This window comes from Microtus oregoni, unplaced genomic scaffold (assembly GCF_018167655.1).
Source record: "Microtus oregoni isolate MIOR12 unplaced genomic scaffold, Mior012 000025F_ref0000491, whole genome shotgun sequence".
NCBI classification, from domain to species: domain Eukaryota; kingdom Metazoa; phylum Chordata; class Mammalia; order Rodentia; family Cricetidae; genus Microtus; species Microtus oregoni.
In genome coordinates, this window is record NW_024543084.1 from 12,720,085 (window position 1) to 12,733,789 (window position 13,705).

The 13,705-nt window shown below is 43.3% G+C and overlaps 1 protein-coding gene across 2 annotated transcripts in view; it reads left to right on the forward strand.

Moving 5' to 3' along the window:
• Nucleotides 1–13,705, forward strand: part of Ddx31 (DEAD-box helicase 31) — a 71,676-nt gene that overhangs the window by 10,621 nt on the left and 47,350 nt on the right. For both annotated transcript variants that reach the window (XM_041674876.1, XM_041674875.1), the window contains exons 7-13: nucleotides 4,485–4,529; nucleotides 6,049–6,090; nucleotides 6,909–6,973; nucleotides 8,835–8,954; nucleotides 9,088–9,194; nucleotides 10,182–10,390; nucleotides 11,006–11,182. In XM_041674876.1, the coding sequence (XP_041530810.1) occupies nucleotides 4,485–4,529; nucleotides 6,049–6,090; nucleotides 6,909–6,973; nucleotides 8,835–8,954; nucleotides 9,088–9,194; nucleotides 10,182–10,390; nucleotides 11,006–11,182 (765 nt within the window). The remainder of the gene's footprint in view (nucleotides 1–4,484; nucleotides 4,530–6,048; nucleotides 6,091–6,908; nucleotides 6,974–8,834; nucleotides 8,955–9,087; nucleotides 9,195–10,181; nucleotides 10,391–11,005; nucleotides 11,183–13,705) is intronic.

The window sequence follows — 13,705 nt, forward strand, 5'->3', positions numbered from 1 at the left end:
GGAGTGAATCTTAGAGTTCCAGCCCAGCACTCCTAGAGTTGACTGAGAGCAAGAGATGAGATGACATACACATCTAGCAGGTGGAGTTTCTGCTCAAACCCTGGCCTGAGTGGTGGTTTTATTTTTATTTCAAATGCTTGGACTGAGCCCAGGGCCTGCACATGTTCAATTTATTCTCTGTATAACTGGGCAGATCCTTTTGTGCCTTTGTTCCCAGGTTATGACAAGACAGAGTGAACTGCTCATGTAAAATGTTGAGACCTAGCATTTGGAGTTGGTCACTAAATATTAGCTGTTAACATCAATACTGTAATATGGCCATTTCAAACTACGATTAGATCTGCTTTTATATTCGGAAGTAGTAAAAACAGGTGTGTGGTTGTATATTTGCTCAGGATCACTAAGACCAAAGATTGAAATGTTCTGTAAAAATGGTTTTCCAAGGTGGGCATGGTGGTGCGCTCTTTTTTTGTTTTTCGAGACAGGGCTTATCTGTATAGCCTGTCCTGGCACTTGCTCTGGAGACCCGGCTGGCCTCGAACTCACAGAGATCCACCTGCCTTGCCTCCCAAGTGCTGGGATTAAAGGTGTGTACCACCATCACCTGGCTGGGTTGTTTGTTTTTTGTTTTTGAGACAGAGTTTCTTTGTGAAACAGTCCTGGCTGACCTGGAACTCACTCTGTAGACCAAGCCAGGTAGCACACACCTTTAATCCCAGTATTTGGGAGGCAGGCAGATCTCTGTGTTTGAGCCTAGAGTCTACAGAGCAAGTTCCAGGACAGCCAGGACTGTTACACAGAGAACCCCTGTTTAAAACAAACAAATAAATAACCACATAACAAACAAAATGGTTTTCCAAACTGAACGTGGTGACGCATGCCTGTACTTCTGGAGGATGGTGTCTAAAAAACACCTTGACCTATACAATCAAGACCCTATCTCAAAAAAAAAAAAAAAAGAAAAAGAAAAACCAAAGAAGTTTTTATAAGTTCCAATTTGAAGATTTGTATATTTCATTATATGTGCATGGGTGTTTTTGTCTGCATGTATGTTTGTTCAAAATGCCTGGTCCTGTAGAGTTCAGAAGAGAGTATCAGATCCTTAGAACTAGAATCACAGTGACCCACCTCATGTGGACAAGTATATGTGTGCAGGTGTGTGTGTGTCTATGTCTGCAAGAGCAGCAAGCCTCATAACTGCTGCGCCATCTATCCTCTGTAAGCATCAATTTAATTCAGTTTTTCTATTGTATTCAGTGTAACCCTTGTAATTCATCATGAAATGATGTGACCTGGAAGCTGTAAGCAGCTAGTCCTGGACCCTGGCCTGTTCCCAGCCTAGGGGCTGGCGTGGAGTAGGCATCTTCAGTATTTGCTCTCTCCCAGTTATTTTGGCTTTGTCTCTGATTTTTTAACATTACATCCGTCTTGCTTCATGTACTCATGCCCTGTGAGGAATTGATGTTTCTTTCTTCTTGTCTGTGTAGTAACACCTTTTGAAATGTCAGAATCTCCTATCGTCACATGATGGCACATTAATCCTGTTGTACTAGCATGTTTATTGTTCCTTGCTGGGGCTCCAGTGCAGTCTCACAAAGTTGGTGTTGAGTATAGACTACTTGGGTTTGAATTCTAAATCCTCCTCTCCTGAGTAAATGTTTCCAATGCAGAATATGAAAGCCAGACTCTAACTGGATTTGCTGCTGAGCCCATCCTTCACTCTCACAAGTTGCTCACTCATGCCCTCTGAGCCCTTGAAGAGAGAGGCACCATTGACACAGTACCTTCTTTACATTGCTTTGGATTTTTATTGTTGTTTCGATACAGTATGTCTGAAAATTTAAGATATTCAAAGAATTCCAAGTATCTATTGGGTGAAAACAAAGCCTCACCTCCAGATTCTTAGGATACCTCCTGAAGCAGGGTGTCTCTTTCAAAGAACAGCCTGTCGTATCTGTCAAACGGGACTGCACACTCCTTTTTGCCTTTTTATGTGGAATCATTTGTTTCTGTCTTGTACTAAGCACACATGTTTATATATGATGTCATTTGCCTTTTTGATACAGGGTGTGGTCCAAGCCACCCTCACTCAGTCCTCCTGGAATTGTAGTTCTGTGCTTGTCATGCCTTGGGCGGTTTCTCACTTGTGCCGAATTGACCTGCCCTGGTTGTTTGTTTGTATTGCTGCTTTGTGGCAGGGTCTCTTGTAGTTCTGATCCCTGCTCCTCCTTCTGCCTCCCATTATGTGTCATAAATACTGGGCCATGCCTATATCGGCATTTATACATTATGTTCAGAAGACAGCAGTTAAAATTCTGGACGTCTGTGAAATGTTCTTCAGCTTCTTTTTACACATGTGTACATATAGGAATACCCGGAAGTTTTGTTTTAATAGATAATGCCAAAGTTGATCTGTTAGGGGCTTTTACCAGTGTGTGCCCACTAGCAGTATGGTTTTTGGTTGGCCATGCCCAGTCGGCCCTCAGCTGTATTTGTCTTTCTGTATTTGATTCTACTCCAGCCCCAGTTGCTCATAGGACTTCTCTGTGTCAGTTATACTGTGACTGCACGGCTTCCTGTTACTGCCCAGAGATGAAGGAGGGAGGTATGTGCACAGCTTCCAGTTACTGCGTGGGGGTCAGGTGGGGTGGTGGTGGTGATGCACAGCGTCCAGTTACAGCATGGGGGATGTGCTCCCACAGTATCATAGTGGCTTCTGCACTTTTAAAGATACTTGGAATTGTCTGTGTGCAGCTCTGCTACCCACATTCCACATTTGTTAGGACTTCATTATAGACATTAACTCATTCAGAGAGCAGTCACATGATAGTGAATCTTCACTAAGGAGAGGGTTCATTTTTCCTCTAAAAAATATGGCCTACACATGTGTTTTAATTGTTCTTCATATAGATTCTAATTTTTTGCTTTTTGTTTTCTGTTTTGTTTTGTTTTAGTTTTGGTTTTTTGAGATAGGGTTTCTCTGTGTTTTTGGAACTACTCTGAAGACCAGGCTAGCCTCAAACTCAGAGATCTGCAAGCCTCTGCCTCCAGAGTGCTGGGATTAAAGGCATGTACCTCTACCACCTGGCCACATTTTCTAATTTTTTATATTGGAAGGCCATTGAAATTTGGTTGGTTTTCCTTTATTTTTTTTTTAAATATTTATTTATTTATTATGTATACAATATTCTGTCTGTGTGTATGTCTGCAGGCCAGAAGAGGGCACCAGACCTCATTACAGATGGTTGTGAGCCACCATGTGGTTGCCGGGAATTGAACTCAGGACCTTTGGAAGAGCAGGCAATGCTCTTAACCACTGAGCCATCTCTCCAGCCCCCGGTTTTCCTTTATTTTTTTATTTAATTATTTTTTTTTACTTGAGATAGGGTCATGATATGTAATCCTGGAGGGCTTGGAATTCCCTCTCGCTTGCTGCGCTGCTCTGGCTTCTTGAATACTGTGAGTGAATGTAGATGTATGCTGCTGCACCTGACCTGCTTCTTGTTGCTTTTGGAGACAGAATCTTGCTATGTAGCCCTGGCTGACCTGGAACTCACTATAGTGACCAGACTGGCTTCAAACTCACAGAGATCTGCCTGCCTTTGCCTCCCAAGTGCTAAATTTAAAGGTGTGTGCCACCACGCCTCACTTGGCTTTTGTTTTTTTGTTTTTGTTTTTTTAAGACAAGGTTTCTCTTTGTTGCTTTGGAGCAAGTCCTGGAACTAGCTCTTGTTGACCAGGTTGGCCTTGAATTTACAGAGATCTACCTGCCTCTGCCTCCCAAGTGTTAGGATTAAAAGCATGCACCACCACTGCCCAGCTTGGCTGTTTTTTTTTAAGTGCATATTTTATCTGCATATATGCTTGTGTGTTACGTGCGTGGCATTGTCTATAGAGTCCAGAAGAGAGTCTTAGATCCCCTGGAACTAGAGTTACAGACAGTTGTGAACCGTTACGTAGGTGCTGGGAACTGAGTTCTGCTCCACTGAGTTATCTCTCCAGCCCCCACTGGCTATTGATTTTTATATTTTGCAATCAGCTACTTGACTCAAATACCTTATTGATTCTGTTATAGTTTCCCCCATATAAGATAAAATGACGTCATCTCTTGTGATTATATTTTTTTTTCCATTTTCCAGTTCTATACATATTTCTTCCTCCTATTTGGTTGAATGGGGCAGCACTGTTGGCACATTAGTCTGTCACTGTAGGTGTAGTGGGTACTTTTGTCTCCTTTTCTTCCATAGAAATGTTTCTAATGTTTTTAGCTGGCTACCCATAAGTTTCATCGGTCTCAGTCTGACATTCATTGGTCCTCCTCATGGAATTGATCTCTCTCTCTCTTCTTCCTTCCTTTTTCCCTCCCTCCTTCCTTTGAGGAAGGATCTCATAAAGCTCAAGCTGGCATCAAACTAAAAAGCTTGACTCTCTTACCTCAGCCTGTACCTGACACTCTCGTTGACATTTTTTTTTTTTATCAACAGCGCAGTGATGGCCCCTATGCTTTGGTCCTAGTGCCCACCAGAGAGGTAAGCAACTTGCTTGTAGGGTGAGGTTTGTGTGTGCACTTGTGAGGGCCTGTTGACTTGAAGTGCTTTCTCCACTCCCCTGCTAAACAAGCTGCTGCACATACTTGCTTTCCTTCCATTTCTTTCTGGGAACCATTGTGCTGATTTCTGTTAAGGGGGGAGGTTTATGTGCTATTTGAAAATAATGAGCTAGGCATAAGAAAACATGTCTTCATTGTCAAAAAAAAATGTAATGATACTTAAGTTAATGACCCTTCAAAAGGAATTTCAAGAATTGCATTTTTTGTTTGTTCGCTTTTTGAGATAGGCTTTTTCTGTGTAGCCTTGGTTGTTCTGGAACTCACTCTTTAGACCAGTTTCACCTCGAACTCACAGAGATCTGCCTGCCTCCCCAGTGCTGGGATTAAAGGTGGGGTCCACCACTGCTTGGGGAAGAACTGCATTTTTAAACTTTAAATATAAGAAAATAACTAAAAACATTTGGGTATAAAACTCAACCTTTTTTTTTTTATTTAATGAAGCTACTGTTAATTCTCTCCTCTATGAACATTAAGTAGAAATCACCTCTGTCAGAGCTGCAAAATGTGTTCACAGGGGCAACTTCAGGTGACTCCATTGAAAACTTAAGGAAATGGAAATTTCCAGACAGCTTTCCTTCCCTATCTAGATTTTTTTTATTTTATATTTTTTAGTGTTTTGCCTGTGAACCACATGTGTGCAAAGCCCACAAGGCCAGAAGGGTGTGTCAGATCCCTGAAACTTAAGTTAGAGATGATTTTGAGCCTCTATGTGAGTGCTGGGAACTGAATCTGGGTCCTCTGCAAGAGCAGCCAGTTCTCTTACCTGTTGAGCCCTCTCTCCAGCCCCCTGGTCAGCCTTTCTTCCAGCCTGCTCTGTCTGTCTCTGTTCTGTCCCAGGAAGAAGCAGGCACAGGGAGATGTTTCTAGTAGCACACCTGTTGCTTCCCTAGACCACCACCCACACTAGACATGTGGTGGAACAACACAGAACCTTGGATGAAATTCAGTAGGGGCTGTTTTGATGGTGTTTAAATGATTGTCACCTACATTAATTTCCCTTGGCCTATATTCATTGGGTTCACTGGTTTTGTTTTGTAAATGTAGAAGTTAACACCTCTATTTTCAGATAGCCTGCTGTAGCCTTAGGACATGGCTAAGTTCCCTGAGTGCTGGTCAGGACACTGATGTCCTATCCTTGAACTTTTCTGTGTGACACGTTGGGAATTTGAGCCAGCAGAGGGAGCACAAAACACTATTTTTTGTATGTCTAGGAAATATATGTGATGTCTTCACTCTCATTCCCTAAACTGACAGATTCCAAAGCCTGTTTAAGAAGAGAGTATTTCCAGGATGGATTTTCTGTGGAGGATTACTTGTCCTAAGCCTTGAGGTGTAGAATTGCATCAGTTGTAAATTGATCAGTTTAGATTGTCTTTTCTTAAAAAGTGTGAAAAGGAAGCAAGGGCCGTGCTCACTGTCTCCAACTTTTAACATTACAGCTGGCTCTGCAAAGCTTCGACACTGTCCAGAAGCTGCTCAGGGTAAGATAAGCCGTGAGGCTGTGTTGTCTTCCTTTCTGACATTGTGAGAAGAGCCATGTGGCATAGTCTGAACAGTCCAACAGTCTAAGTTGTCAGGATGTGAGAAAGTCTCCTGATTCATCTCGTCAATGTGTCTCTGGCTTCCCTAAGGGCAGTTTCCAGGTTTCTCTGTACAGCCTTGGCTGTCCTGAAACTGACTTTATAGACCAGGCTGTCCTCGAACTCAGAGACTCTGCCTCCTGAGTACTGGGGCTTAAGGTGTGTACCACAACCGCCCATCTAATAACTTTTGCTAGTAGTTGCTACAAGTTAAGTGTTATTGTTGGCTCACTTTACTTGAAATGACTTAAAGGCCCAGCCCAGGGAAAGCCGCAAAACCCTGTAAGAGCATTCAGGAGAGAGAAGACAGCAGAGCCAAGGTTCAGCTCCCACAAAAGTTGTCCAGGAGTCTATATTTCCTTTCTGTGATCTAATAGTGAGTGGGGAGTGTATTGCTTAGGTTTTTATCCCCCACCCCGCCTGCACAACAGTGAAATATATTTTCTATTTGGACACCATTAGAAAAAGCGGGGTTGGGGGGAGTACTTGGACTATTTCACAAGCTCACGATTGTCCTGACAGTACTTCTGGTCTAGAGCTGCAGCTAATAACTCAGGTATCTCGGTGCCGCCAGGCTGCATCTGCACAGAAACTCCTCACACACTACAAAGTCCAAGTGCTCTCTGCTGCACACAGGCTCATGCTAGGAACTTAGGATCAGCTCTGCTTCTCAGGAAGGGGCTTTTTTATGTTGATTGTGATGTGGTATTTTTATGTAGCCATTCACCTGGATTGTCCCTGGAGTGTTGATGGGCGGAGAGAAGAGGAAATCGGAAAAAGCTAGGTAGGAGGAAGTGGATTTCTTTATTCCCCTTGGAGTTTTTCTTGTTCAATAACTCTTGGTTCTTTAGCATGCAAGAGAGCCTCCTGTGCTACTGTGGCCCCTGGTCCCCACATGCAGAGACAGGCCAGGTCAGCACTCACCTCTAGGCAGTGCTTTTTATCACAGATTCCCTTCTGATATAGTTAGTGACGGTGCTATGACCTGCTTAACTCATCCACTGAGTGTCCCACAGGCCTCTTGTTTGATACGAACCCCTACATGTGGCTCCCTTTGGTACATATTAAGAGTTTGGTTTTTCTGTTTAGATTTATAAAAACAAGATAGCTAGATCTTGTTGCCTGCATCTATAATCCCAGTACTTAGGAGGATGAGGCAGGAGATCAGGAGTTTCATGACTAGCCTCAGCTATATACTGGGTTTAGGACTAGCCTGAGCTACATGAGATTCTGTCTTTAAAATAAATAGCAACAACAAACAGGTGATAATTTCCTTAATACTTAGGAAGATCTTAGTGCATTGTTTCCCGGCTCTGCATTGGAGCTTTCAATGGATGTCATTAGAAAATTGTTAGATGGGTAAGTGGCACTTTAGCAGTTACACCAGTTCTTTGAATCGTCTGCAACTTGAGAGTGAACATAAAGCTTGACACTTAAAAACATTGATCAGGTTAGATTCAGCTATAAAGAACAACAATAGGGTACAGGGTGCAGCCTCTCTATCTTTTTGTGTCCTTGTGGAGGCTTCCACTTGCAAGGTTACCTCATAGCCTTGGATTGTTGCCAGAGCTTCAGCCATTACACTTTAGAAGTGACAAAAATCGTCATAGATTTCTGTCCAAAGGTGCCATATGTGATTGCACATTCTTTATACTTTATTCCATAGCCAAAGCATAGGCATGTTGCCATAGGTAACTGAAAATGAGAAAACCTAGGCAAGTAAGATTTGTGTTCTGTCTTCTGCTATAGAATAATGAGATTATGGTTGTTTGGGGAAGAGGAGGAAAGTTAATGATTTTTTTTTTTTAAAGGATGTGCTAGGGAAAGTTTGGAGGGGAGAGGAAATGAAAATTAGGGGGTAGGTTTGACTAAGAGGCAGAGGCAGGCAGATCTCTGAGTTTGAGGCCAGCTTGGTCTACAGAGTGAACTCTGGGACAGCCAGGGCTACACAGAGAAACCCTGTCTCAAAAACAAAACAAAACAAAAATTGATCCTTTAAAAAGAAAAGAAGCCGGGTGGTGGTGGCACATACTTTTAATCCCAGCACTTGGGAAGCAGAGGCAGGTGGATCTCTGTAAGTTTGAGGCCAGCCTGGTCTGCAAGAGCTAGTTCCAGGACAGGTTCTAAAACTACAGAGAAATCCTGTCTCAAAAAAAAAAAAAAAAAAGAGGAAGAGGAGGAGAAAGAAGAAGAAAAGGAATGGCTAGATGCCCATCTATCCAGGATGTTCTAGAAAGATCTGTTAGACAAAAAACATTGAATCAAGCCGGGCGATGGTGGGGCATGCCTTTAATCCCAGCACTCGGGAGGCAGAGGCAGGCGGATCTCTGTGAGTTCGAGACCAGCCTGGTCTACAAAGCTAGTTCCAAAGCCACAGAGAAACCCTGTCTCGAAAAACCAAAAAAAAAAAAAAAAAATTGAATCAAATGCTTAAAAATTCTTTCAAAGTAAAGTAGTTAGTGTGATTCAGTGTAACTAAATCACAGTTCTATACACAGAAGAATGAAATCTCACCTTTTTGTTCTTTTCGCTTGAGGCTTCGGCACTTGTACTGGACACAGAATGACTGTCTCCTTACCTGATACTTGTATTTTTACTGCTACACTGTTTGACCTATTTTCTTTTATGATACATTATTTAAACAGACTCCGCAAAGGCATAAATATCCTTATCTCAACTCCTGGGCGCCTGGTGGATCATATAAAATCCACAAAGAACATTCACTTCAGCCGAATACGGTGGCTGGTTGTGGATGAAGCAGACAGGTGAGCCTGGTCTAGGAAGCAGGGAAGGTGGGACAAAGGGACTGTTTGTCCTGCCATCTTGGGGACAATTCTGTAACCTAGTAGTGTCAAGTTTTCTCTTTACCTGGATTAAAGTTCTTCTCTTAACCTTCAGGATCTTGGATTTAGGTTTTGAGAAGGACATCACAGTGATTCTGAATGCTGTAAATGCTGAGTGTCAGAAACGGCAGAATGTCTTGTTATCAGCAACACTCACAGAAGGTGAGTTGAGAAGGAACTGTGGGCTGTTGCCAGTGGGTGCCCCTCTTAGGGGAAAGGACAGCCTTCTCTGTCCTGCTTGCCCAGCACCTGGGAAGAGTGCAGTGGCTGCTGGTGGACACACCTGGGTGCACAGGAGATAGGTTGGCCACCGTTTGGTTTTGCTGATGGTGGGGCAGAAGCAGGCCCCACCATGCAGGTGATGCTTTCTCCTCGGCACTAGTTTTAGTGTGAGCACCCTCCTTTTTCATTAAGAGTCCACATTCTCTAGCTCCTTCTGACTCCTCTACCCAAGCAAGACATTCTTGGCTGTTTTACAGATGGGAAAGTGAGCTTAGGAAACAGAACTGCTTCACCAGTTTCATCCTGCATAAGGAGTCACTGTGTAGATGTGACCAGTGCCATGTGTGATTTAATTGATCTTGTAGGCCCCAATATGATACCTATGAGTTAGTTGTCATCTGCGTGACTTTGAAAATATTACTAAGAAATATAATCTCTAGAAAAGGGATTATTGATCAAATAATATTTCTTTATCAAAAAATACTGCTTTGGCCAGGTGGTGGTGGCGCACACCTTTAATCCCAGCACTCAGGAGGCAGAGGCAGGTGGGTCTCTGTAAGTTCAAGGCCAGCCTGGTCTGCAAGAGCTAGTTCCAGGACATGCTCCAAAGCTACAGAGAAACCCTGTCTCCAAAAGCAAAATAAAACAACAAAAAAATTTTTTTTTTTTTTTTTTTTTTTTTTTTTGCTTTATGCCCTTACTCTTTTGGGTAATGGTAGAAAATAATTCAGTAAAGTCCCATGCAAGACCTGCAGCCAAGAAGTCTATGGAACTATTTTAATCTAAGGTTTTGTAGAGAACTTTTGGTAAAATGAGGTATTGATATCTGATGAGGGCTAGAAAATGCTGAGTTTCCTGAAAAACCCAGGTGGGTACTCTGGGATGCATATGTAACCACCCTGTTTTGTTCGTTTTACTATATCCAAGGGGTAACACGGCTAGCTGATATCAGTTTGCACAATCCAGTCAGTATCTCTGTCCTGGACAAAATTTGGGACCAGCCCTACCCTAAGGAAGATATTAGTACCCAGATGGACAGCTTTGCCATACCAGAGAGTCTTGACCAGCATGTGGTGTTGGTTCCCAGTAAGCTGCGCCTTGTCTGCCTTGCAGCCTTCATCCTGCAGAAATGCAAGGTAGGACTGTGACTTAGATCTGGCCAGGTTTGGGGAAGTAGCACATATTTCATTTGTGCTGGGTAAACATAGCAGTGAGATAAGGCCCCAAAACAAGAAAAGAAGGGACAGTTAACTTTGTTCTGAGTTAGTGCATGCATGCGTGTTGATTATGAATCCCAAAACAGTGGTGAAGGACCCGAGTTAAGGGCAGTGAAGGTCATAGCAGTAAATTTGAATATACCTTGTTGGGGCTAACGGAAATGTCATTGATGATAGAGTTATGCAGGAGCAAGGCATTTCTTGTAGACTTTTAGACCTGGTGTATTTGCTTACCAGATTCATAGAGTGACCCTGGGATATGAAATGATAGCTTTAGGAGCTGCTGCACCCTGGGACTGTGGCCTGGAGTTACTAGTTGGTGACAGGCCCAAAGTATAAAGTACATTTGTTTTTCTCTTTGAGGTTGAGGCTCTTGTCATTTTCTTTGTGGAATGGAAATTTTTTAATAATTAAAGGTTGTGTCACTGTGTTTCCAAATCGGGGCTGGCATGCACAAGTACCTTAGAGATGTGCTTGTTTTAGGGGCATCTATGCTTACTGCCATGTACTTACTTTCCCCATTTGTTTGTGTAGTTTGAGAAGGATCAGAAGATGATTGTCTTTTTCTCAAGTTGTGAGCTGGTGGAGTTCCACTACAGCCTCTTCCTTCACACCCTGTCTTGCCGCTCTGGGGCCCCCACTTCAGAGCAGCTACCATCTGCTTCCTGGCCACTAAAATTCCTTCGGCTGCACGGCAACATGGAGCAGGAGGTGAGCCCACTTCCCTACCCCACATTCCATGAGCCTCTTAGATAGAGAGCCCTGGTGCACTTGTGTCCTTTTAGGCTCTCCTGGACCAGGACAAAAACAGCCCAAAATGGAGGAGCTGCTGGAAGATGCTGGTGAGGGAGCCTATTGTTCCTTGGGCTCCTGCTCTGGAGCTCTCTTCCACCTGAGAGAGCTCACAGCCCGCTTGGCCTGCATCTACCTCAGCCAGCTGTTACGGCAACTGAGTAGCACTAAGTAGCTGGCACCAGGGAAGGCTTTTGCCTTTTTAGTACCCAGTGTGTAATTAGGGCTTGATGTCTTCAAATTAAGAGCATTAATGGAGCTAAATTGTGGATCCCATATGGTACTGCTGAGCGCGGCGGCTGTCATTGTCAACAAGACACAGCGCTGCACTCTGTGAGCACTTTGGGCTGGGAGAGGGTACTGCACACCAAAGGGCTTTGGTCTCTCCTGCAGAGTGAGCTTCCTGAAAAAGAGTACCCTTCCCTGCTTTTAGATGATCTGTATAAGCCTCACTCCTAGGCTCTGAACGAGGCTGTCCTTTGGGAATTGGGTGGCTTATGGGAGGGGCACCTCCCTCCTAGATGGTCCGTAGGTTTGAAATAAGAACCATCTTGTGATGAGGTTTTGGGCATCTTAGAGAATTAGAAAGCTGCAAGTCAGGATGGCATGGGTGAACACATGTTGAGAGCTGAAGAGACGGTAACAAGTCCATTCCCTCATGCTTTTGTTCTTTGGCTTTAACAATTAAGGAAATTGAGCCCAGATAAGTGACCTTCCTGAAGGACACTCATGGATACAACTTCTTTGCCACTAGATCTATAGAAGGCACAGAATATTCTCGCCTTTGTTAGTTTCCTATTATACTTTCAGCTCTTCAGTTGGTTGAGTCAATCAGTTTTGTTCTTGAGGACCATGTGTGGTCTTGGGTTTTGTTTTAAACTTGGTTTTTAATTCTCTGGGCACCTGCCAGTCCCAGAGTCATTCTGCAGGGGTATGGGGGAGGTGCCGAGTAACTTATATGGACCTCAAGGGGTTTCAGTAGATCTGAAGAGAGCCTCTAGGTAAATGATCTCAGACTGTCCATTTCATGGTGATATGGTAGTCCTACATGGTGCTCCTTCTGGGAAAGACTGCTTGTGTTCTGGCCCTGACTTTGCCAGTTACTAACTCTCTGTCTCCAGTTCTCCAGTGTCACGTGATAGTGGTGTTTTCTTCTAGGGTTGGCCTACCATCTAATTCATGCAGATGAACTTGGTATGTAGTGAGTGCCCAGCCGTCATTATCTGCTGATGGTCTTAATTTTATCTTTCTCAGGGATAGTTCAAGGTTCCTTGCAATGCAACTTGATAATTGTTAGTATTCAGTCTACACAGACTCCCCATAAGCTAAAAAGAAGGCAGGAGGTAATTTCCCTGCTTTTTGTCCTCTATCTATCAAAGTTAAGTGTCTTTTTCTAGACTAATTCAAAGAATCCCAGTTAAATTTTCCTGGTGTGTTATCAGGTACGATCCCAATACCTGGGAATGGTCTCCCTAGATGACTAGAGACATTACCATTTGGAGATGTGCCGTAGTGGTAATTAAAGCCCAAGAGTTTGGTAGGCTTTTCTCTTATCCAGTATGTGGGTGCATCATATCTAGTCTCTGATACAGCTGTAAATGTTACAGGGACCATGCAGCAAATGTCTGTCCCATCCAGCTTAGACCCTGCTAACACATCCTTTTCTCCTCTAATCCTACCGGCAAGTTCCTTAACCTCTCCTACTTACACTGAGACTTGAAAAGTCCCTGGTGCTATGTCCCTTGATGGCGCCCTGAGCCAGGTGTGCCCTGGGGTTATAGCCATGGGATAGAGTGCATGTCCACAGATGACCAGAATTGTTCACCATATTGCAGTGGGGCTGTGCCAATGCCCACAGGGAGACATCCTCTCAGCATTGTTAGTAGCTTTTCTATTTTATCTGTTGCTGGCAGGCCTAGCCAGATCTCAGGTGTCTGCTGCTTTGCGACTTAGAGGCACACTTGGTGTGCATTCTTCAGTTCATGCGAAGCCTCAGGATTCACTCACCTTTGCCCCCACGATCTGATCTCTTTCTTAAAAAGTAGCTAAGGGATCTACTGATGAGTATAGAAACTTATTTTAGAGAGGCTCACCTGGTAACAAAACACTGGTCATGCAATAATGTTGCAACTGATTGGCTGAATCCTATTTTGCCTCATGAGATATTATAGTCCTTGGGTTTTTTATTGGCTGAGATGCTTACGTTCAGTTGGTGTATGATTAAAGCGTATTACAGTATAGTGAGGCACCATGTTTGTAAACCACATGTTTGGTTTTGTTGGGCATAGAAAGGGAAGTATTGAGGTATTACTGGTGCTGATGGCATGCTTTAATGAAGGCTAATTTTATTTTTTTCTTTAATATAGATACAGATTTCTACAATTAAAATGTATAATTTTAGCTTAGTGTTATTTTCAGTATTTTTGTTAGACTTGCCTAGTA